Below are 25,396 nucleotides of genomic sequence, written 5' to 3'. Positions count from 1 at the left end.
AACAAAGGCAAAGGACTCTGGTTACAACCATTGAAAACTCCCAGGTGTCCCAAAGATATTAGGCCTTCAACTCAACTCTGCACCTCAAAGCCAGAGTTGAGAGTTTATTGTTCCCCTCTAATCAGTGACTGATTTAGACCTGGGACACCAGGTGTGTGCAATTAATTATTAGGTAGAACAGAAAACCAGCAGGCTCCGGACCTCGTAGGGTAAAAGTTGAATACCTCTGGCCTAGGATTAGGTGGTATACCGTATTTTACGGTAAACCGGTATTGATGCACAGAACGGTTTGGGTTTTTACTTTACCTTCTATAACGGTATTTGAATGTTTGGATTGTTAAATGTGATACGCCGTGTGTAGCGTCTGTTTTTATAGTTTACTCTGCTACCTGAGTCATCTCTCTCCGCTCTCCCTCTTCATGCCGCTTTCCACACAGACCTAGCCGCGCCCCGTCACTCAAGGAGCGCATTTGTTGTTGCTTGACCATGAGACACTTGTATTCAGTCTGCATGGTCAATGCAGCACAAGCAACAATGTTGATGACAATGATGCTGTTTTCACTTCTTCTGCTTCTTAACAGTGCATAAGGAAAGTATTCAGACCCCTTGTCTTTTTCCACATTTTGTTACAATACAGCCTTATTCTAAAATTGATTAAATTATTTGTTTTCCTCATCAATCTACACACAATACCCCATAATGACAAAGCAAAAAGTATTTTCTAAATTTTTGCAAATGTATTAAAAATTAAAAACAGAAATACCTTATTTACATAAGTAATGGGCTATTTTTGAACAGTCATCAAACTCGGAATTCCAACTCGTGAACACAGGCCTCATTCTACAGTCGTGGCCAAAAGTTTTGTGAATGACACAAATATTAATTTTCACAAAGTCTGCTGCCTCCGTTTTAATGATCGCAAATTGCATATACTCCAGAATGTTATGAAGAGTGATCAGATGAATTGCAATTAATTGCAAAGGCTCTCTTTGCCATGCAAATGAACTGAATCCCCAAAAAACATTTCCACTGCATTTCAGCCCTGCCACAAAAGGACCAGCTGACATCATGTCAGTGATTCTCTCGTTAACACAGGTGTGAGTGTTGACGAGGACAAGGCTGGAGATCACTCTGTCATGCTGATTGAGTTCGAATAACAGACTGGAAGCTTCAAAAGAAGGGTGGTGCTTGGAATCATTGTTATTCCTCTGTCAACCATGGTTACCTGCAAGGAAACACGTGCCGTCATCATTGCTTTGCACAAAAAGGGCTTCAAGGATATTGCTGTAAGATTGCACCTAAATCAACCATTTATCGGATCATCAAGAACTTCAAGGAAAGCGGTTCAATTGTTGTGAAGAAGGCTTCAGGGCGCCCAAGAAAGTCCAGCAAGCGGCAGGACCGTCTCCTAAAGTTGATTCAGCTGCGGGATCGGGGCACCACCAGTACAGAGCTTGCTAAGGAATGGCAGCAGGCAGGTGTGAGTGCATCTGCACGCAGAGTGAGGAGGATGGTTTGGAGGATGGCCTGGTGTCAAGAAGGGCACTTCTCTCCAGGTAAAACATAAGGGACAGACTGATATTCTGCAAAAAGGTACAGGGATTGGACTGCTGAGGACTGGGGTAAAGTCATTTTCTCTGATGAATCCCCTTTCTGATTGTTTGGGGCATCCGGAAAAAAGCTTGTCCGGAGAAGACAAGGTGAGCGCTACCATTAGTCCTGTGTCATGCCAACAATAAAGCATCCTGAGATCATTCACGTGTGGGGTTGCTTCTCAGCCAAGGGAGTGGGCTCACTCACAATTTTGCCTAAGAACACAGCCATGAATAAAGAATGGTACCAACACATCCTCCGAGAGCAACTTCTCCCAACCATCCAGGAACAGTTTGGTGAAGAACAATGCCTTTTCCAGCATGATGGAGAACCTTGCCATAAGGCAAAAGTGATAACTAAGTGGCTCGGGGAACAAAACATCGATATTTTGGGTCCATGGCCAGGAAACTCCCCAGACCTTAATCCCATTGAGAACTTGTGGTCAATCCTCAAGAGGCGGGTGGACAAACAAAAACCCACAAATTCTGACAAACTCCAAGCATATAAAAGCCTTTGACACTTATGAAATGCTTGTAATTATACTTCAGTATTCCATAGTAACATCTGACAAAAATATCTAGACACTGAAGCAGCAGACTTTGTGAAAATTAATATTTGTGTCATTCTCAAAAGTTTTGGACACGACTGTAGAGCTCCGACTTTCCGACCTAAAGATCACTGACGTCATGATTTCACCTTGTATTTTTTCAAGTTCCCATTTGTTTTGAAAGCACCATAAAACTCTGACGTTGCTTCCAAAGGCAGTTTGGAATTCAGTAGTGAGTGTTGCAACCGAGGACAGACTATTTTTACGTGCTATGCACTTCAATACTCGGTGGTCCCATTCTGTGAGCTTGTGTGGCCTACCACTCCGCAGCTGTGCCGTTGTTGCTCCTAGACATTTCCACGTCACAATAACAGCACTTGCGGTGCCACGTTGAAAGTCACTGAGCTCTTCAGTAAGGACATTCTACTGCCAATGTTTGTCTATGGAGATTGCATGGCTGTGTGCTCAGTTTTATACACCTGTCAGCAACAGGTGTGGCTGAAATAGCCGAATCCACATACTTTTGTATATATAGTGTATTATGTGAATTGTTAAGCACATTTTTTATCCTAAACATATTTAGGCTTGCCATAAACAAAGGGGTTGAATACTTATTGACTCAAGACATTTCAGCTTAATTTGTACAAATTTCGAAAAACAAAATTCCACCACATTACGGGGTATCGTGTGTAATGCCCTACAAATGCAAAACGCAGTAACTAAGTGTGAATTTGGTTCTGCACCTAGGTAAAATGTGTTTTATATTGTATATTTGGTTATCTCCTCAATGACTATTGAACCAAGCATTCCATAACAATGAAAACAGTATATTTTAAATCAGGGGAGGATGGAGAACTATCTACACTTTTTTGGAAAAAAATTATAATAATAAAAACTGCCATATGTACATCTTTGGGCAACATGACCAAATTCATATAGAAATGTGTGGTAGATCAGTCACTCATTGAACGCAAGCATAATAAGTGGTAGATATGTTCTATGTGCAAGGTTCTATGCTTCCTGTTCTTAAGTTTTGTTTTTGCGTCTTCTACTTCCAGTTTTGTACACTAGATTCAAACAGCTGAAAATAAAATATTTTTGTTTATGGAAAATATATTTCACAATGGTTTAAATGGTACAATGATTATCTACACTATACTTGCTTGTTTCGTCACAAACTGAAATTAGGCAAACTATTAGAATTCTAGGAACCAGGTAATGGAGGAGCGACTTCTGCATAGTGCACCTTTAATAAAGTTTGAAATCCGATTTTTTTTTTTAAATGGACATAAAAAATGTGTAGATTGTTCTCCATTCTCCCCCGATTCCGAATATAAAATGTTCATTGTCATGCTTGGTTCAATAGCTGTCGAAGAGAGAGTACCGAATATCCAAATATAAAACAAATTTTACCTCAGTGCCTAACCGAACCATATACCTATATGCTCTCTAAAAGTTTACTTTCCTGTGGATATTGTTTGAAATTTCAGACAAACCGCACAGACAACCGATATAGTAAGTTTAAATGTAATTGTATTTAACATTATGGCTTGTATGAATATTTACACGATTTTACAGGTATTCGTTTCAGGCTGTAGTTACATACCAATTAATTGTGTATTACACAGCCAGATCAAATCAGACTAACGTACAGCTAACCAGCCGTTTCTGGTGTTATAGCTAGCCAGGAAAGCTAGATAGCTAGCTAGGCTGGCTGGCTATTTACAGTATAATTACATTATTTTGGGTGTAGAAATAGAGGGCTATTGTACCGTATGATAATCGATAAAATGATGCAGGTACATTTAACAAAAAAATTATGTCATTAGTATCAGATAGGCTTTAAGATTTTACAGAGTTGCTAGCTACAGTAATGTGTCACGATTCATGCATCCATCCCCATATATCAACATCACACTACTAGCTGGCAAGCCAACTAGCTAGGCTAGTATTAAACTGTCGGGTTTTGAGTGCTAGCTAGCTAACGTTAGCTTTCTATAATGGAAGACGACGTTGACACGATACGAACAATTAACTGAAACGTTTTTAGTTACATGAATATACTCACTGGTACCCAAGGCTGTTCGATCAGCAACGATGTTAGCCGTCTTTGTATCGCTTTGTGTCGGACCTCTCACATTGTTGTCTCCACCCGGTGGCTATCGGATAGTTGCGTAGATGCAACGTGATGAAAGTATTTCTGGACGAACTATGATGCTGCGCATCAGATGTTCCTGCGATAATCTCGTTGGTTTTGGTGTCTCGTGTTTATCAGCAAGAACAAAAACACCCTCCCTCCTTGTCTCTAAACTGACATCTGGTGGTGGGACGTGGAAACACTGAAACATGGCTGAGTACTGACCACAAAAGACACATTTGCAATGCGTAACAGTAGGTCCAATATTGAGGGTAACGTTAATTAATCATACATCTGATTTAGCTAGTTAAAGTAATCCACGCTAGACTCAATATAAATCCTAATCTCACATCATGATTTACAGTTGAAAATATATGGATTACACAAAAAAATTATCAAGTATAACAAGTGGATGAGTGAGTTCCATTACAATACACAGAAGAGTCATTGGACGAAGGCGTCTTCTGTATGGGGGAGATTTGTTAATTAAGAGCCTCGATTCTCAAATTTAACATTAACACGCGTCGCTTACGGTACGGTTTTGGAGGCATAATGATCTTTCATATCAGAGAGAAATAATTTTCTAAAAAACAATAGGTTAAATTGATATACACCTTGATACAGTTAGTGTTCCCACATGGCCATATGAGCGCCTTTTTATGGAAGACAAGAGGTGACCACATAGCACAAGAGCTGACCAAATAGCCGCGGGAAGTAGTTTGGGGGTGGGAGGGCTGCAACTTCTTTGCAATGCCGATGATGTCTATATTGGTCTGGGCCCAGTGCACAACTTTTCTGAAAAAAATGTAAACTAAATGTATTTGAGTGTTTACCAGGATTTGAAATTTGAGTCTGACAACACTTGTGGAATATATAAATACTTGCTTAATATGTTTTCCAGTTTCTTGAAATACTTTGCAAATGCAACTTATTTATATGTGAAACTGAAATGGTTTATTAATTCCTGTTTCATTTTAGTAGTTGCTCTTATTCACAGCGGTGAATGCACAAATTTTTCGTAATGGTCCCCCATGGGGATTGAAAAACACAACCCTAAGCATTGCAAGCGCCCTGCTCTACTAACTGAGCTACGTCACAAAGCACTTAATGTCTCAATGTACTCAATTACTGTATTGTGCATCGTTTTTCTCCATGGTGATGGAAAGTCTACAGATACAAACCTAGATGACCAACCTACTGTGCATTCAGAAAGTATTCAGACCCCTTGACTTTTTTCACTTTGTTACATTACAGCCTTACTTTAAAATTTATTTAAAAAATAATTCCCCCTCTCTCAATCTACACACAATACCCCATAATGCCAAAGCAAACCGTTTTTTTGAAATTTTTGCAATAGTATAAAAAAAATAAAACGGAAATAACTCGTTTACATAAGTATTCAGACCCTTTACTCAGTACTTTGTTGAAGCACCTTTGGCAGTGATTACAACTTCGAGTCTTCTTGGGTATGACACTACAAGCTTGGCACACCTGTATATGGGGAATTTCTCCCATTCTTCTCTGCAGATCCTCTCAAGCTCTGTCAGGTTGGATGGGGAGCGTCGCTACACAGCTATTTTCAGGTCTTTCCAGAGATGTTTGATCGGTTTCAAGTCCGGGCTCTAGCTGGGCCACTCAAGGACATTGAGACTTGTCCCGAAGACACTACTGCGTTGTCTTGGCTGTGTGCTTATGGCCGTTGTCCTGTTGGAAGGTGAACCTCAAATCAAATTTTATTTATTAGCAGATGTTAATGCGAGTGTAGCCCCAGTCTGAGGTCCTGAGTCCTCTGGAGGAGGTTTTCATCAAGGATCTCTCTGTACTTTGCTCCGTTCATCTTTCCCTAGATCCTGACTAGTCTCCCAGTCCCTGCCACTGAGAAATATTCGCACAGCATGATGCTGCCACCACCCTGCTTCACTGTAGGTATGGTATTGCCAGGTGATGAGCAGTGCCTGGTTTCCTCCAGATGTGACGCTTGGCATTCAGGCCAAAGAGTTCAATCTTGGTTTCATCAGACCAGAGAATCTTGTTTCTCATCGTCTGAGAGTCCTTTAGGTGCCTTTTGGCAAACTCCAAGCAGGCTGTCATGTGCCTTTTACTGATTAGGAAAGACACACACCTGTCTATATAAGATCCCACAGTTGACAGTGCATGTCAGAACAAAAACCAAGCCATGAGGTCGAAGGAATTGTCCGTAGAGCTCAGAGACAGGATTGTGTCGAGGCACAAATCTGGGGAAGGGTACCTGCAGCATGGAAGGTCCCCAAGAACACAGTGGCCTCCATTATTCTTAAATGGAAGAAGTTGGAACCACCAAGACTCTTCCTAGAGCTGGCCGCCCGGCCAAACTGAGCATTCGGGGGAGAAGGGCCTTGGTCAGGGAGAGGACATCAGGGAGGTGACAAAGAACCCGATGGTCACTCTGACAGAGCTCCAGAGTTCCTCTGTGGAGATGGGAGAACCTTCCAGAAGGACAACCATCTCTGCAGCACTCCACCAATCAAGCCTTTATGGTTGAGTGGCCGGACGGAAGCCACTACTCATGTCCAATCATTGAATTTACCACAGGTGGACTCCAATCAAGTTGTAGAAACATCAAGGAGGTTCAATGGAAACAGGATGAACCTGAGCTCAATTTCAAGTCTCATAGCAAAAGGTCTGAATACTTATGTAAATAAGGTATCTGTTTATTATTTTTAATGAATTATCTTTTTAATAAATTTGCTATTTTTATTATGGGGTATTGTGTGTAGATTGATGAGGAACATTTTGGATTTAATCCATTTTATTATAAGGCTGTAACGTAAAATATGGAAAAAGTCAAGGGGTCTGAAGAATACATAAATCACACAGGAACTTTTCTTTGTTCTTTTTATTCATCTTACATCCAAGTAAAATTTAATCTTACATCCAGTAATTTAGGTATGTTTTTACAGGATACTACAGGGGCAATATTACTTTTCCCACTTATCCCTCACGAGCATAGACCTGATAGTATGATCTGCTTATAACACTTGAATAGGACATTTGGAATTTGGCACATTCATGAAGAGAATACTGTACCTTCCATTTATTGGAGTCACATAGCACATCTTTTTTAGAACACATCTCAAAATATATTCTCCCATCACTTTCTGCAGAGAGAAAAATAAATACAATGTTCTGTAAACAAGCTGTCTATTCTTACAAAATAGTGGTAGATCTGACTTTATTACACATTCTGCAACTTTCCAGGACCAATTAACCACAATGGACACCTGAAAAAAGCTGGGTGTTGTCTGCTTGTGGTACTACTGTCCTTATAGACCTGATACAGCACTGCATGGTCTGTGTGTCTTTCTGGATTAGGTCCCCACTGTAGTGTAGAAATTGCCTAATGCTTCGTCACACTCTGTTCTCCAACAGGGCTTCAAAGTCTGGAGAGCAGACCAATTTGTGTTTGATGTGTCCCAGCACTGACAAGTCACCAGTCCGGCCCTCTCCTGTTCCAACTGACACCAGCTCCTAATGGAATTAGAGAGAGGGGGGGGGGGGGGGGTGCTTGTCAGACAATGACATACAAGACAAACATAAAATAATATGTATATGTTTACATACTGTACAACTATAAAACTACAGAGAAGTGAAGATTTAAAGGGAAATTCAACTTCTTTCAACATCAAGTTGAAAGAACATCAGCACCACCCCCAACATCAACATGAAAACGGCAGGTTTCTATGTTTTGTAGTAAAAAAGATGGAAGATAATTATTTCCAGTGACATCATCCTGAGACTGATATCATCTGGTGTGCATCATATGATTTTAACCAACTATGAGCAGCCAAAGGTTGTTCTCTGACCTGGAGGAAAGCACACGAGGTTCCCAGAGCCACATCTAGTGTGACATGCCCCAGTATGAGCTGAACCCGACCAGACTTCCGCACCAGCAGCCGTCCAACCGGACCCTCCTGCAGGTCCCTCAGATGACAACTGTTTTCCTCCTGCTGCTCCTCCTATTCCACAGAGGACAGACATGCAAACTGATCGTATACACAGTAGTCTTGCTCTCTGAACCACATATTTAAATACCTACTTGAGATTCCGTTTTCAAAAGCATGGACTGTCCATCCTCCGACTGCATCTCTGTCTTCACTGGCCTGACCTCTTGGGTGGGCGGCTGCCCTGGTAGGGAGTCAGGGAGCTGAATGAAGAACAGCTCCTCTTCTTTGGTCTGACTCCAGCTCTCCAGCAGCTCAGGTAAAACGTCAGGCTCAGGGAGAGGAGGTGGTCTGAAAGTGGGTTCCATCTTCTTTACCTCTGGCGCATCTTCTGGCTCCTGTTTCACTGAAGAGGGAGGGAGACACATGGCTAGACAGTTGGAGCCCATTGTGTTGCCATTTTGTTTCATTTTAACTGACATGGATTATTGTTACCTTTGAGTGCATTTGTGCCGTCCATGGCCTCACTATCCTCTTCAGTCTTGTCTGGTTTGGAGGAGGCTGTCACATCACTTTCCTCCTTGAATCCCCACCCTGACACAGCCAGGGGCAGCTGGACAGGACAGCTCCTTACATCACTCCGTAGGTGAGGGTCATCCAGGAACTGGTGGAAATTAGTTGAAAATTACTTTTAAGTAAGTGGGCAAGGAACTAGATCATAAATGCACAGGCCGACAGCATGATAAGACATGGGTACATGGAGGACTCACATTGTCTCGTTCCAGAGCGCGCAAAATTTCTTTGGTCTCTTCCTCTGTCTCCCTCTTCTCCTTCTTGATGTTGATGATGGGTGAGGGACCCACACTTGGTGCATCTCTCTCACCTTCATAGCCACCTGATTGGAGCACAGGAAGAAACTCATGGGTTAAAACACAAATCATGATACATCAATATGGTCTACACAAAATATTACACCATATAACATGTAATGGAATCCCAGCTGAATGAATGACCCAGCCATACCTCTTTTCTTAATCGTTATCTCTGCAGGCCCCTGCTCAAAGATGGAGTGGGACTGGATGACCTCTGGACGTCCCCGGCCCCGACCGCCCCTACCACCTCGCTCACGACCCCGATCGTTCTCCCTCCTCTCCCTTCTTTGTCCACCCTCAACCTTCTGCCTATGGTAGAAGAAAGTCAAACTCTCAACATATGGTCATTCCTAAGATCCAGTATGTGCTGGAAAACATTTCAGAATCATGCATTGTATTTCAATTTTTGTCACTTAGCAGACTTACAGCTAGCGCATTCATCTTGAGATCTGTGTGTGTATATACAGTGGGGCAAAAAAGTATTTAGTCAGCCACCAATTGTGCAAGTTCTCCCACTTCAAAAGATGAGAGAGGCCTGTAATTTTCATCATAGGTACACTTCAACTATGACAGACAAAATGAGAAAGAAAAATCCAGAAAATCACATTGTAGGATTTTTAATGAATTTATTTGCAAATTATGGTGGAAAATAAGTATTTGGTCAATAACAAAAGTTTATCTCAATACTTTGTTATATACCCTTTGTTGGCAATGACAGAGGTCAAACGTTTTCTGTAAGTCTTCACAAGGTTTTCACACACTGTTGCTGGTATTTTGGCCCATTCCTCCATGCAGATCTCCTCTAGAGCAGTGATGTTTTGGGGCTGTTGCTGGGCAACACGGACTTTCAACTCCCTCCAAAGATTTTCTATGGGGTTGAGATCTGGAGACTGGCTAGGCCACTCCAGGACCTTGAAATGCTTCTTACGAAGCCACTCCTTCGTTGCCCGGGCGGTGTGTTTGGGATCATTATCATGCTGAAAGACCCAGCCACGTTTCATCTTCTAATCTTTTTATGTGGGAGAACTTGCACAATTGGTGGCTGACTAAATACTTTTTTGCCCCACTGTATATACACACACAGTTGAAGTCAGAAGTTTACATAGACTTAGGTTGGAGTCATTAAAACTCATTTTTCAACCACTCCACAAATTTCTTGTTCACAAACTATAGTTTTGGCAAGTCGGTTAGGACATCCACTTTGTGCATGACAAGTCATTTTTCCAACAATTGTTTACAGACAGATTATTTCACTGTATCACAATTGCAAGTGGGTCTGAAGTTCACATACACTAAGTTGACTGTGCCTTTAAACAGCTTGGAGAATTCCAGAAAATTATGTCATGGCTTTAGAATCTTCTAATAGGCTAATTGACATCATTTGAGACAATTGGAGTTGTACCTGTGGATGTATTTCAAGGCCTACCTTCAAATTCAGTGCCTCTTTGCTTGACATCATGGGAAAATCAAAAGAAATCAGCCAAGACCTCAGAATCAGCCAAGACCACATGGTTCATGTTTGGGAGCATTTTCCAAACGCCTGAAAGTACCACGTTCATCTGTACAAACAATAGTATGCAAGTATAAACACCATGGGACCACGCAGCCGTCATACCGCTCAGGAAGGAGACGCGTTCTGTCTCCTAGAGATGAACGTACTTTGGTGCGAAAAGTGCAAATCAATCCCAGAACAACAGCAAAGGACCTTGTGAAGATGTTGGAGGAAACCAGTACAAAAGTATCTATATCCACAGTAAAATGAGTCCTATATCAACATAACCTGAAAGGCTGCTCAGCAAGGAAGAAACCCCTGCTCCAAAACAGCCATAAAAAAAAGTCAGACTACGGTTTGCAACTGCACATGGGGACAAATATTGTACTTTTTGGAGAAATGTTCTCTGGTCTGATGAAACAAAAATAGAACTGTTTGGCCATAATGATCATCGTTATGTTTGGAGGAAAAAGGGGGATGCTTGCAAGCCGAAGAACACCATCCCAACCGTGAAGCACGGGGGTGGCAGCATCACGTTGTGGGGGTGCTTTGCTGCAGGAGGGACTGGTGCACTTCACAAAATAGATGGCATCATGAGGATGGAAAGTTATGTGGATATATTGAAGCAACATCTCAAGACATCAGTCAGGAAGTTAAAGCTTGGTCGCAAATGGGTCTTCCAAATGGACAATGACCCCAAGCATACTTCGAAAGTTGTGGCAAAATGGCTTAAGGACAACAAAGTCAAGGTATTGGAGTGACCATCACAAAGCTCTGACCTCAGTCCTATAGAAAATTTGTGGGCAGAACTGAAAAAGCATGTGCGAGCAGGGAGGCCTACAAATCTGACTCAGTTACACCAGCTCTGTCAGGAGGAAGGTGCCATATAATTCACTGTATCACAATTCCAGTGGGTCAGAAGTTTACATAAACGAAGTTGACTGTGCCTTTAAACAGCTTGGAAAATTCCAGAAAATGATGTCATGGCTTTAGAAGCTTCTTATAGGCTAATTGACATCATTTGAGTCAATTGGAGGTATACCTGTGGATGTATTTCAAGGCCTACCTTCAAACTCAGTGCCTCTTTGCTTGACATCATGGGTAAATCAAAATAAATCAGCCAAGACATCCCAAAGATATTGTAGACCTCCACAAGTCTGGTTCATCCAGCAATTTCCAAACGCCACGTTCATCTGTACAAACAATAGTACGCAAGTATAAACACCATGGGATCACGCAGCCGTCATACCGCTCAGGAAGGAGACGCGTTCTGTCTCCTAGAGATTAAGGTAATTTGGTGCGAAAAGTGCAAATCAATCCCAGAACAACAGCAAAGGCCCTTGTGAAGATGCTGGAGGAAACAGGTACAAAAGTATCTATATCCACAGTAAAACGAGTCCTATATCGACATAACCTGAAAGGCCGCTCAGCAAGGAAGAAGCCACTGCTCCAAAACCGCCAGAAAAAAGCCAGACTGCGGTTTGCAACTGCACATGGGGACAAAGATCGTACTTTTTGGAGAAATGTCCTCTGGTCTGATGAAACAAAATAGAACTGTTTGGCCATAATGACCATCATTATGTTTGGAGGAAAAAGGGGGAGGCTTGCAAGCCGAAGAACATAATTCCAACCATGAAGCACGGGGTGGCAGCATCATGTTTTTGGGGTGCTTTGCTGCCGGAGGGACTGGCGCACTTCACAAAATAGATTACATCATGTGGATATATTGAAGCAACATCAAGACATCAGTCAGGAAGTTAAAGCTTGGTCGCAAATGGGTCTTCCAACTGGACAATGACCCCAAGCATAATTCCAAAGTTGTGGCAAAATGGCTTAAGGACAACAAAGTCAAGGCATTGGAGTGGCCAGCACAAAGCCCTGACCTCAATCCCATAGAAAATATGTGGTCAGAACTGAAAAAGCATGTGCGAGCAGGGAGGCCTACAAACCTGACTCATTTACACCAGCTCTGTCATGAGGAATGGGACAAAATTCACCCAACTTATTGTGGGAAGCTTGTGGAAGGTTACCCAAAATGTTTGACCCAAGTTACACAATTTAAAGGCAATGATACCAAATACTAATTGAGTGTATGTAAACTTCTGACCCACTGGGAATATGATGAAAGAAATAAAAGCTGAAATAAATAATTTTCTCTACTATTATTCTGACATTTCACATTATTAAAATAAAGTTGTGATCCTAACTGACCTAAAAAACAGGGAATTTTTACTAGGATTAAATGTCAGGAATTGTGAAAAACTGAGTTTAAATGTATTTGGCTAAGGTGTATGTAAACTTCTGACTTCAACTATATATATATATATATATATATATATATATATATATATATATATATATATATATATATATATATATATATATATATATATATATATATATATATATATATATATATATATATATATATATATACACACACACACTACCGTTCAAAAGTTTGGTGTCACTTAGAAAAGTCCTTGTTTTTTAATGAAAAGGTAAAGAAAATTCTATTAAAGTAACATCAAATTGATCAGAAATACAGTGTAGACATTGTTCATGTTGTAAATGACTATTGTAGCTGTAAACGGCTGATTTTTTTAATGGAATATCTACATAGGTGTACAGATACCCATTATCAGCAACCATCACTCCTGTGTTCAAATGGCACGTTGTGTTACCTAATCCAAGTTTATAATTTTAAAAGGCTAATTGATCATTAGAAAACCCTTTTGCAATTATGTTAGCACAGCTAAAATCTGTTGTTCTGATTAAAGAAGCAATAAAACTGTCCTTCTTTAGACTAGTTGAGTATCAGGAGCATCAGCATTTGTGAGTTCGATTAAAGGCTCAAAATGGCTAGAAACAAAGAACTTTCTTCTGAAACTGGTCAGGCTATTCTTGTTCTGAGAAATTAAGGCTATTCCATGCAAAATTGCCAAGAAACTGAAGATGTCGTACAACACTGTGTACTACTCCCTTCACAGAACAGAGCAAACTGTCTCTAACCAGAATAGAAAGAGTGGGAGGCCCCGGTGCACAACTGAACAAGAGGACAAGTACATTAGTGTGTGTAGTTTGAGAAACAGACGCCTCACAAGTTCTCAACTGGCAGCATCATTAAATAGTACCCGCAAAACACCAGTCTCAACGTCAACAGTGAAGAGGCAACTCCGGGATTCTGGCCTTCTAGGCAGAGTTGCAAAGAAAAAGCCATATCTCTGACTGGCCAATAAAAAGAAAATATTCAGATGGGCAAAAGAACAGACACTGGACAGAGGAACTCTGCCTAGAAGGCCAGCATCCCGGAGTCATAATGTACTTGTACTCTTGCTCAGTTGTGCACCGGGGCCTCCCACTCCTCTTTCTATTCTGGTTAGGGCCAGTTTGCACTGTTTTGTGAAGGGAGTAGTACACAGCGTTGTTCGACATCTTCAGTTTCTTGGCAATTTCTCGTTCCACCAAGGACAAAGGAAGAGCTTCATATATCGTCACAGACTGAACATTTGAACTTACTCTTCTTTAGCTTTGCGGCCAATAATGTTAGGGGTGAAAGTTTTCTGAAAGATAAAACATGGGAGTCAAGATTTACTTCGTTAAACAAATACAAAAGTTGTGGTGATAGACCATTACAAACACTGTATACAATTCACTGAGCCTACCTTTTTCACACCTCCCAGGGTGAGGTCTCTGGAGCGCATGGAAGGGAGACGGCCAGGGGAGATAGTAGCTGGTAGCCGGCGTCCCATCACCAAACCCCTGCCACTCCCTCCGGGCGTTGCCGGAGTGTGAGATGGGCCACCAGGGTTGCTTGAGCCTGGCTCAGCCATCCTGGACAAAGCAATTAGAAATAACTTATTTGAAAAGCTAAAAACAGATGACAACTATCCACACACCTTTATTCAAGAAGTCTTCAAAAGAACACCTACGCTCCCCTCTGTATTTATGTGGATAGTTAAGCTAAAAATGTGTAGATTTGGTTCTATACTCCAGCATTTTGGATTTGAGATCAAATGTTTCATATCAGGCGATAATACAGAATGTCACCTTTTATCTGAAGATCATGCCCCCCCCAAAAATGCTATCCTCTCAACCATTGCCAAAAACAGTGGAGGTCACAATGTTTTAGGGGGTATGATCATTGTTCCTTACTTTGTCATTCATCATTATTCTGGATTCATTCATAATTATCCATAATCATGGTACATTGTTTCCCCTATATTAATTTAGCAGTGGCAGGCCACTCGGATGGTAACACATTCAGTGTAAACTTAAACGACTCAAACCAAATATAAAGTAGAAAATATATTGGAGCTAATTAATTTTCAATAAGATCTTTGAGAACCTACAATCACCAAAATAAAGAAACTAGACTGTCAGGGAGAATCTAAAATTCCCAAAATGTCATGGCATGAGGCCCCATTGATTTTGTTATTATATTTGAGTCACTCAGATATAGAATTTCAGAAAATTTGGCTCTAAAACTGCACATTTTCTCTCAACCTCATGACAAATGTGTAGGATTGCAGGAAACTAGCTCAAACTGTAAAAATCTTTTCGGCACTTGGCAAAACCAATGATGTACACAGTGTACAAAACAAAACTCTTTCCATGACAGACTGATCAGGTGAATGCGGGATAAAGCTATGCTCCATTATTGATGTCACCTGTTAAATCAATCAAGACCAGTGGTCGAAAAACAGTTCACTGATGAAAAAGGACAAAGGAGGCTGACTTGTGCAGAGCAACAGATGGGCTAGAGTTAGTCAACTGACAGTCCAGTACAACATTGGTGCCCAAAGACCCATAAAAGAATGCACAACTCGTCATACATTGACACAAATGGGGTATGGCAGCCGATGACTTTACATTTACATTTACATTTAAGTCATTTAGCAGACGCTCTTATCCAGAGCGACTTACAAATTGGTGCATTCACCTTATGATATCCAGTGGAACAACCACTTTACAATAGTGCATCTAACTCTTTTAAGGGGGGGGGGGTTAGAAGGATTACTTTATCCTATCCTAGGTATTCCTTAAAGAGGTGGGGTTTCAGGTGTCTCCGGAAGGTGGTGATTGACTCCGCTGACCTGGCGTCGTGAGGGAGTTTGTTCCACCATTGGGGTGCCAGAGCAGCGAACAGTTTTGACTGGGCTGAGCGGGAACTGTACTTCCTCAGAGGTAGGGAGGCGAGCAGGCCAGAGGTGGATGAACGCAGTGCCCTTGTTTGGGTGTAGGGCCTGATCAGAGCCTGAAGGTACGGAGGTGCCGTTCCCCTCACAGCTCCGTAGGCAAGCACCATGGTCTTGTAGCGGATGCGAGCTTCAACTGGAAGCCAGTGGAGAGAGCGGAGGAGCGGGGTGACGTGAGAGAACTTGGGAAAGTTGAACACCAGACGGGCTGCGGCGTTCTGGATGAGTTGTAGGGGTTTAATGGCACAGGCAGGGAGCCCAGCCAACAGCGAGTTGCAGTAATCCAGACGGGAGATGACAAGTGCCTGGATTAGGACCTGCGCCGCTTCCTGCGTGAGGCAGGGTCGTACTCTGCGAATGTTGTAGAGCATGAACCTACAGGAACGGGTCACCGCCTTGATGTTAGTTGAGAACGACAGGGTGTTGTCCAGGATCACGCCAAGGTTCTTAGCACTCTGGGAGGAGGACACAATGGAGTTGTCAACCGTGATGGCGAGATCATGGAACGGGCAGTCCTTCCCCGGGAGGAAGAGCAGCTCCGTCTTGCCGAGGTTCAGCTTGAGGTGGTGATCCGTCATCCACACTGATATGTCTGCCAGACATGCAGAGATGCGATTCACCACCTGGTTATCAGAGGGGGGAAAGGAGAAGATTAATTGTGTGTCGTCTGCATAGCAATGATAGGAGAGACCATTTCCAGAACTTTCCAGAGTTCCACTTCTTTCTTGTTTTTTTGCTGAAACTGCAGCTGCAGTGGGCTAAGGAATGAAAACAAAAACACTGCCTGGACTGAGGAATCCTGGATCCTGCTGTTTTACGCTGATGGGAGGACAAGGGTATGGCGAAAACCACAATACATGCATCCATCATGTTGTGTGTAGACGTTGCAGGCGGTGGTGGTGTGGGGTTCGTTTTCATGGCACACATTGGGCACCTTGATAAAAGTGGAGCAACGTCTGAGGTCGAAGGAATTGTCCGTAGAGCTCCGAGACAGGATTGTGTCGAGGCACAAATCTGGGGAAGGGTATAAAAAAAACTTCTGCAGCATTGAAGGTCACCAAGAACACAGTGGCCGCCATAATTTATAAATGGAAGAAGTTTGGAACCACCAACACTCTTCCTAGAGCTGGCCACCCAGCCAAACTGAGCAATCGGGAGAGAAGGGCCTTGGTCAGGGAGGTGAACAAGAACCTGATGGTCACTCTGACAGAGCTCCTCTGTGGAGAGTTTCTCTGTGGAGATGGGAGAGCCTCCCAGAAAGACAACCATCTCTGCGCACTCCACCAATCAGGCCTTTATGGTAGAGTGTCCAGACGGAAGCCACTCCTCAGTAAAAAGGCACCTGACAGCCCACTTGGAGATTGCCAAAAGGCACCAAAAGGACTTTCAGACCATGAGAAACAAGATTCTCTGGTCTGATGAAACCAAGATTGAACTCTTTGGCCTGAATGCCAAGTGTCACGTCTGGAGGAAACCTGGCACCATCCCTACAGTGAAGCATGATGGTGGCAGCATCATGCTGTGGGGATGTTTTTCAGCGGCATGGACTGAGAGACTAGTCAGGATCGAGGGAAAGATGAACGGAGCAAAGTACAGAGAGATCCTTGATGAAAACCTGCTCCAGAGTGCTCAGGACCTCAGACTGGGGCGAAGGTTCACCTTCCAACAGGACAACGACCCTAAGCATACAGCAAAGACAACGCAGTAGTGATTCGGGACACGTCTCTGAATGTCCTTGAGTGGCCCAGCCAGAGCCCGGACTTGAACCCGATCGAACATCTCTGGAGAGACCTGAAAATAGCTGTGCAGTGACGCTCCCCATCCAACCTGAGAGCTTGAGAGGATCTGCAGAGAAGAATGTGAGAAACTCCCCAAATACAGGTGTGCCAAGCTTGTAGCGTCATACCCAAAGAAGACTCGAGGCTGTAATCACTGCCAAAGGTGCTTCAACAAAGTACTGAGTAAAGGGTCTGAATTAGTGATTCACCAATATGACATTTTTGGCCGATACCGATATCCAATATTTTCCTTGCCAAAAAAAAACGATACCGATAATCAATATTTAAAATTTTAGCGGCCTTTTAAGTATTCTAGTACAGTTAAATAGTTAACACACACACAGGCGGACGCAGCGTTCTAAGGCACTGCATCTCAGTGGAAGAGGTGTCACTAAAGTCCCTGGTTCAAAACCAGGCTGTATCACATCTGGCCGTGATTGGGAGTCCCTTAGGGCGGCACGCAATTGGCACAGCGTCGTCCGGGCCGTCATTGTAAATAAGAATTTATTCTTAACTGACTTACCTAGTTAAATAAAGGTTACACAGACACACACACTGACCAAAACGTTATTTTGTTGGCATTTACATATGTCCCCATTACCAGTAAAACATAAATCAAAACCTATTTCTTTCACTTACTTGCTGTACTGTTTCGTTGTTCAGTCATTTCATTCTCAACCAGTATTTCTATGGAACGCCGTTTGGGTCTTTGCGTGTCAAAAAACATACACGTCAAATACACATCATAATCTGTTTCAGTAGCTATAGTTAGCTATATAGCTAGGTGTCATCTAAAATAACCCTAATTTATAAGACAGTTCTTATTTGATTAATGGTGGTCGGACCCATCTGTGTGAAGCTAGCCACAAAAAGGATTAGCCACAATAGTGGACTTTGGGGTTAGCCTTCAAAATAAAAATATGGCATAATTCTACTATTTGTATTCATTTGCATCACTGTCAATGGCATACTTTTATTTTGAAGGCTAACCGCAAAGTCAACTATTGTGCCTAATCCTTATTGTGGCTAGCTTCACAACACATAACTCTGTCCGGTCGAGCCTCACTAGCCAGACCAAGCTAGCTGGCTGCTTATAATGTTAGTTTGGGCAACAGGGTTAAGTAGCTGGCTAGCTATTTATTTTCAGGAACTGAAGTTCAATTTCAATAGGCGAACAACAAGTGGCAACCTAGCTAATACTTACAAGGATTCCTAAATCATTGCTAAGAATAATGAAAATGACTGCAGTTTCTACTGGTCACTGTTTTCAGGCTGGTTGTAATGGTGCTAGCTAGGTAACAAGCTAAAGCTAGCTACCCCAGAAGTTGCGGTCAAACAAATGATGCTTTATTACCAACGCCGTATTGTAAACACATCGTTCGTGGCCAGTGTTTGCAGACTTTTTTGTACAGCTTTGACAGTGCTACTATATATTTTTTGACACGCAAAGACCCAAACGGCGTTCCATAGTATGTATGTCGTGAAGCTAAGAGCAGTGACGCTATTACAGTGTAACTCCGATAGGGAAACATCTGAAAAATAGCGCACTTGGTAGTGTGTACCGGTGCTCGACCAGTCGGCGAAAGCCAACATCACCCACGACAGAGAACGGTTGATTGTCAAGGGCAATGAATTCCATTATCTTGGCTTTAATGGATTTCGCCTTTGAGTTGTCTCGCTGAAATGATCTTACTCTTCAAATGACTGCTCGACTTGTCTGCTGTGTGAATCGAGCAGTCAACATTGTGTGGGCTAGGTTAGGAATGCTGTGTTGCACGTGCAATGCAAAATTTTACGTGCCGTCATTACGGCATGTACCTACATTATATAGGTATGCACGCTATCTTTGACATCGGTTTTTAACGTCGGCATTAAACTAGACATCGGGCCGATACCAATGTTGGAATTTTTATCTAATATCAGCCGTTTCCGATATGTTCACCGATATACAGTGCATCCCTAGTCTGAATACTTATGTAAATGTGATATGTTTTTTATTTTTAATACATTTGCAAAAATGTTGTGTGTAGACTGATGAGGGGGAAAAAACTATTTAATCCATTTTAGAATAAGGCTGTTACATAAAAGGTGGAAAAAGTGAAGGGGTCTGAATACTTTACGAATGCACTGTATATATAAATATATTTTTTTGTTGTTGACATAATTTAAAAGCATGCTAAATGTGTTGAATTGAAGGAAATTAACTTTAAAACGGCAACATTTTGCCAAGAGGGGGCCTCAAATTTTGGTCGGAGACTGTACCATTAGCCATGCTCACCACCCCAACTTTGACACCGCTGCTGAAGAAAATCCTAAGGCAACCACTGTGGTAGCATCCAAATTAATGTAGAAGTGTTCAGAAGCATCTTCTATTCTTATTTTCAATAAAAGTGACTCCAAAATGATAATACATTATTTACCATTCAGTTCCTATTGAGCAAAACATAATCAAAAACAATTAAAACAAACTGCAAATGCATCCAACAAGTTTGTAGTCACAAGCTTGATGTAGTCATTGCATGCTAAGAATAGGAGACAAAATACTAAACTTTTAATACACTAAGTGAATTTGTCCAAATACTTATGGGGGGAAAAAAAGAACTTCAACTCATTGAGGGCTTGATGATTAGTTGACAAGTTGAATCAGGTGTGCTTGTCCAGGGTTACAATAAAAATGTGTACTGTTGGGGCAACTCGAGGACCAGGGTTGGGAAACACTGTTCTATACTGTTGCCTCATATTAAACATTGTATCTGACACCCAAAATGTTGGAGTATAAATATGACGGGGAGTGTATATGCATGTAACCCATTCATAGACGCTACTATCTTTAGCGCCTATAGACCATAGTATCTTCTGGCCGGGCAAGTTTTTTAAAGGGCGACTGCACTTCCTGATTTGGCCTCGTTTTTCATCAATGTTCATTAAGAAAGGCCAAGACTGCAGGCAAACAAGAGTTGTCTTGGGGGTGTGGTTTGATGTTTGTTGTGATTGAATGGCAAAGATACACACAAGGGCAGTAGTGAGTACAGCAAGGTAAGCGAAGCTAGCTTTGCAATGGAAAGAACAAAGTTTAGAAGCTGAGGACACTGACATGCTGACCACACACCGCTCACGTCGCGTGCGTGAGCATTGCAAAATAAATGTACACATACATTTTAGTCAATCATTGCACCCACACTGCTCGCGCTCGCCAACGAGCGTCTGCGTTGCCAATCGCTAAAATAGAAGTCAGTTCTATTTGTGACGCTGAACGCGGTGCAAGTCCTGCCTCTCCCATCCCCTCATTGGTTTATAGAAGCAGATAACCAATGAGGAGATGGCACGTGGATGATTGAAAGATGAACGGAGGTCGGTCGATCGTGGTAATACACCTTTATGAAAGTTAGATGCCAATCGCCATATAAAGTCCAAAGAAGAAAGAGCTTGAAGGAGAAGAGATGACTAGAAACGATTCGGTTGACTGTTTTATGTGTGGATTAATTGTCGGAGTAGAGGACCTTGTGTATTTCAGGTAAAATAACTCAACATTTATATCCCAGGACAAATTAGCTAGCAACTGCAAGATAGCTAGCAAAATTGGCATAAATGTTTAATGCTTTTCGACCTGTCCCCAAATTAATATAATTGGTTCAGAGTTTGTTTTGACATTTCAACCTGCATGTCGTGATCATGTTTGGTGTGGGGGGACAAAATTAATTTACACGATGGCGCACGTCCGGTTTGGGTATGGTGTGACTCGCCATCTCAAGCTGGTCAGCTAATTCAGTTCTATGCTTAGGCTAAAGCCTGCGCTGACCTTGTGTTTATCCAAGCTGACAGAAGCTATCTAGCATAGCTTGGTTATGGCTGCAGCTGGCTATCCCATCTACCTGATATTTCTCTGTCAAATCAGTTATGGCAAGAGAACAGGTATCCCCTGTTAATAACCTCGTTATTGTTATTTTATTGTGTTCCCCCCTTCCACTACTCGCTGTTTATTATCTATGTCACTTTGCAAATTACCTCGATTAACCTGTACCCCCGCACATTGACTCGTACCATACCCCCTGTATATAGCTTCGTTATTGTTATGTACATTTCTAGTGTTACCTATTGATTGATTTAATTTTTTACTTTAGTTTATTTAGTAATATTTTATTAACTCTATTTCTTGAACTACATTGTTGGTTAAGGGCTTGTAAGTAAGCATTTCACGGTAAGGTCTACACCTGTTGTATTCGGCGCATGTGACAAATACAATTTGATTTGATTTTAACACTGCCCCTTTAAGACAAAAAAGCTCTTTACCTGACTTGCTTTTCAAAGATGGATAGAATGTACATGTTTTGTGCTCTTGTAGGAAGCAATCACTCCCACATTGCTGACTACAACTTAGCTATAACTGGGCTAATAACTCATTAACTAGCAAAGAATATGAACAAATGTGCACACATGACTACATGCAGCTCTTGCTTTGATCTCAAAACAAGCCCATAACCACGACCGCTCATGCTGTAAAACAGTCTAGTTCAAAGTGAATGGCACAAATCCATATATGGCAATGGTCTATTTGCATATAGGCCTACTGCAGCTCTGATTGGTTATGGCGCACCGGTCTGTGTAGAGTACGGGCCTGAGTCGTGCCTGTCAATGCAATAGAATCCTACTCCAATGCACTCTGCCTACAACAAAAGCTCTTGCATAGTTAGTTTTACACACTTAGTCTTGCATAGTCCATTTTTTTTCGGTAGGTTGCATTGAAAGTGGCTGATATTGCGTTGATTCGATCACAATTCCCACAGTAAAGGGAAACGTTGATAGTGTTAAGTAACGGGGAAAACTCTAGAAAGTTGAGTGAAGTTCAATCTCCTGCTTCTTTGCTCTACATGGCAGTCCCTGGTGAGCTGCGCGCTTAGTGGGAACATTGATCATTACCCAGGTGCACCTTGTGCTGGGGACAATAAAAGCCACTAAAATGTGCAGTTTTGTCAAACACCCCAATGCCATAGATGTCCCTGTGAGGGAGCGTGCAATTGGCATGCTGACTGTAGGAATGTCCACACAGCGGTTGCCAGAGAATGTAATGTTAATTTCTCTACAATATGCTGCCTCCAACGTCATTTTAGAGAATATGGTAATACGTACAACCGGCCTTACAACCGCAGACCATGTGTAACCCCGACAAACCAGGACCTCCACATCCGACTTCTTCACCTGCGGAATCGTTTGAGACAAGCCACCCTGACAGCTGCTGAAATTGTGGGTTTGCACAACCAAAACATTTCTTCACAAACTGCCAGAAACCATCTCAGGGAAGCTCATCTGCGTGCTCTTCGTCCTCACCAGGGTGAACTGACCTGACTGCAGTTCGGCGTCGTAACCGACTTCAGTGGGCAAATGCTCACCATCAATGGCCACTGGCACGCTAGAGAAGTGTGCCCTTCACAGATGAATCCCGGTTTCAACTGTACTGGGCAGATGGCAAACAGCGTGTATGGCGATGTGTGGGAGAGCGGTTTGCTGATGTCAACGTTGTGAACAGAGTGCCCCATGGTGGCGGTGGGGTTATGGTATGGGCAGGCATAAGCTACGGACAACGAACACAATTGCATTTTTTCCCCCATGGCAATTTGAGTGCACAGAGATACCGTGAAGAGATCCTGAGGCCCATTGTCATGCAATTCATCCGCCGACATCACCTCATGTTTCACCCCATGTCGCAAGGATCTGTACACAATTCCTGGAAGCTGAAAATGTCCCAGTTCTTCCATGGCCTGCATACTCACCAGACATGTCACTGATTGAACATGTTTGGGATGCTCTGGATCAACGTGTACGACAGCGTGTTCCAGTTCCGGACAATATTCAGCAACTTCACACAGCCATTTAGGAGGAGTGGAACAACATTCCACAATCAACAGCCTGACCAACTCTATACGAATGAGATATGTTGCACTGTATGAAGCAAATGGTGGTCACACCAAATAATGACTGGTTTTCTGATTCACGCCCCTACTTAGTTGAAGGTATCTGTGTGGCCAACAGATGCATATCTGTATTCCCAGTCATTTGAAATCCATAGATTAGGGCCTTATGAATTAATTTCAATTGACTGATTTCCTTATATGAACTGCAACATCTTTGAAATAGTTGCATGTTAAGGTTATAATTTTGTTCAGTGTAATAACACTTTGGATGGTGCATCAATACACCCAGTCACAACAAAGATACAGGTGCTTTCCATCAGCCACTGGGAGATGAATTCACCTTTCAGCAGGACAATTACCTAACACACAAGGCCAAATCTACACCGGAGTTGCTTGCCAAGAAAACAGTGAATGTTCCTGAGTGGCCGAGTTACAGTTTTGATTTAAATCTATTTGAAAATCTATAGCAAGACCTGAAAATGGTTGTCTAGCAATGATCAACAACCAATTTGACAGAGCTTGAAGAATTGCAACACAATCCAGGTGTGGAAAACTCTTGGAGATTTATCCAGAAAGACTCATAGCTTTAATCACAGCCAAATGTGCATCTACAAATTGACTCAGGGGTGTGAATACGTATGTAAATTAGATATTTCTGTATTTTATTTTAAATACATCTGCAAAACATTCAAAAAAAAATTTGGGACATTATAGGGTATTTGTGTGTAGGTGGGTGAGGAAAATAAATATTGAATCCATTTGGAATTCATGCTGTAACAACAAAATGTGGAATAAGGCAAGGGGTATGAATACTTTATGAAGGCGTGCACTGAGCCATGCATTTAAAGGTCTTTTTTGCTAACAGTGATTGGGTGATATTATTAGCCTAAATCATGACGATCCAATCTATTCATCACATTACGAATAGTAGGCTCTTTTACATAAGTCAGCAAATGCGATGATACATGGAATGCTTCATTTTTATGGTGAAAATGTACTCCCCCAAACTTGAAACTCACGCACAGCCTATGGCGTTATGTTTCTAGAACCGTATCGCAATTGAAAGAATCGATTTACGTTTATATTTAGTATTTGGCTGCCAGAGCCAGTCTACCTCTAACGTACAAGGTCCTTGGACCTTAAGGAGTAAGGGTAAAGTTAGGCTCCTTAAAAGTATAATGGGCTAATACAGAGCGCGCCTTTAATGTTTGTCTTTGATACCAAATTCTTCAAGTTTTACAGGGCCTTTTTGTTAGGCCATTGGTATAACAGTTAATCAAGGAGTTACTGTCAACACATGTTAGCAATGCATGCTGGTTACATTATCTAGCTAGCTAGGACTCTGACAATGCGTTTTCAATATAGTTGCCTTATTCAAATTACCTGGTTGCTTCTTTAGATGTTCACCAAACCAAGAGAATTGCGTTTAAATTGACTGCACCCCTTCAATAAGCAAAACCGTGGCGATTTCTTACGTCATTGGTCAACAACAACAAAAAGTCAGCATTATCTGCAGTATAGCGCCATGACTGCTAGACCTGACATACTTGAGTTTTTCGCGGATCACGTGCGCGGAATTCTTCTTCTACTTCAATAATATTATGGCGGTTGGTTGGAGGTGCATGTCGCCACCTACCGTACTGGAGTGTGTAAATCAATCACAAGTGCTGCTATTTTTTGAAGATCCGGTAGCATGGAGTGATATTTTCTATTGTGAATGTCATTGACACCACCCTTAGCCGGGCGGTTTAGAGGTCCACCCATAAAAAAAATCAGTTTTAAAGATAATTTCGTGCAATTCTACATATTGTCATATGGCTTAGGCCCATGACCTAGGTGAGATACAAATGTTTAAAAATCACACGTCAGGTGTAGTCACGATTATTTTAAAATTGAATACACACTCAAAACCCGATGACTTGGTTTGAAGTTACCTTGAGATTATTTGGG

The 25,396-nt window shown here is 42.0% G+C and overlaps 2 protein-coding genes across 2 annotated transcripts in view; both read right to left on the bottom strand.

Moving 5' to 3' along the window:
• Positions 1-4,394, bottom strand: part of LOC139576781 (glycerol-3-phosphate acyltransferase 4) — a 42,953-nt gene extending 38,559 nt beyond the window's left edge. Inside the window, exon 1 of the mRNA XM_071403233.1 lies at positions 4,209-4,394. The gene's annotated coding sequence lies outside the window, so the exon portion shown is untranslated. The remainder of the gene's footprint in view (positions 1-4,208) is intronic.
• A 2,743-nt stretch (positions 4,395-7,137) lies between these two features.
• LOC139576780 (DNA-directed RNA polymerase III subunit RPC4-like) lies at positions 7,138-25,019 on the bottom strand. The gene is made up of 9 exons (XM_071403232.1): positions 24,830-25,019; positions 14,227-14,395; positions 14,081-14,124; positions 9,221-9,378; positions 8,968-9,092; positions 8,693-8,861; positions 8,353-8,603; positions 8,120-8,272; positions 7,138-7,784 (listed from the first exon to the last, which is right to left on the bottom strand). The coding sequence occupies exons 2-9, from the start codon at positions 14,392-14,394 to the stop codon at positions 7,665-7,667; spliced, it is 1,188 nt and encodes a 395-aa protein (XP_071259333.1). The 5' UTR covers position 14,395; positions 24,830-25,019; the 3' UTR covers positions 7,138-7,664.
• Positions 25,020-25,396: the final 377 nt, after the last annotated feature.

Source organism: Salvelinus alpinus, chromosome 5, assembly GCF_045679555.1.
Source record: "Salvelinus alpinus chromosome 5, SLU_Salpinus.1, whole genome shotgun sequence".
Taxonomy (NCBI): Eukaryota; Metazoa; Chordata; class Actinopteri; order Salmoniformes; family Salmonidae; genus Salvelinus; species Salvelinus alpinus.
Note: the sequence above shows the minus strand (reverse complement) of the source record. Positions and strands in the feature narration are given on the sequence as shown.

Bases quoted from the DNA above. Each gene is read 5' to 3' on its own strand.
- LOC139576780 (XM_071403232.1), bottom strand. From the start codon at position 14,394: ATGGCTGAGCCAGGCTCAAGCAACCCTGGTGGCCCATCTCACACTCCG. The intron at 9,379-14,080 runs GTAAGTTCAAAT...CTTCTACCATAG, and splicing joins GGCCGCAAAGCTAAAGAAGA to GCAGAAGGTTGAGGGTGGAC. The intron at 8,862-8,967 runs GTGAGTCCTCCA...AATTTCCACCAG, and splicing joins GCGCTCTGGAACGAGACAAT to TTCCTGGATGACCCTCACCT.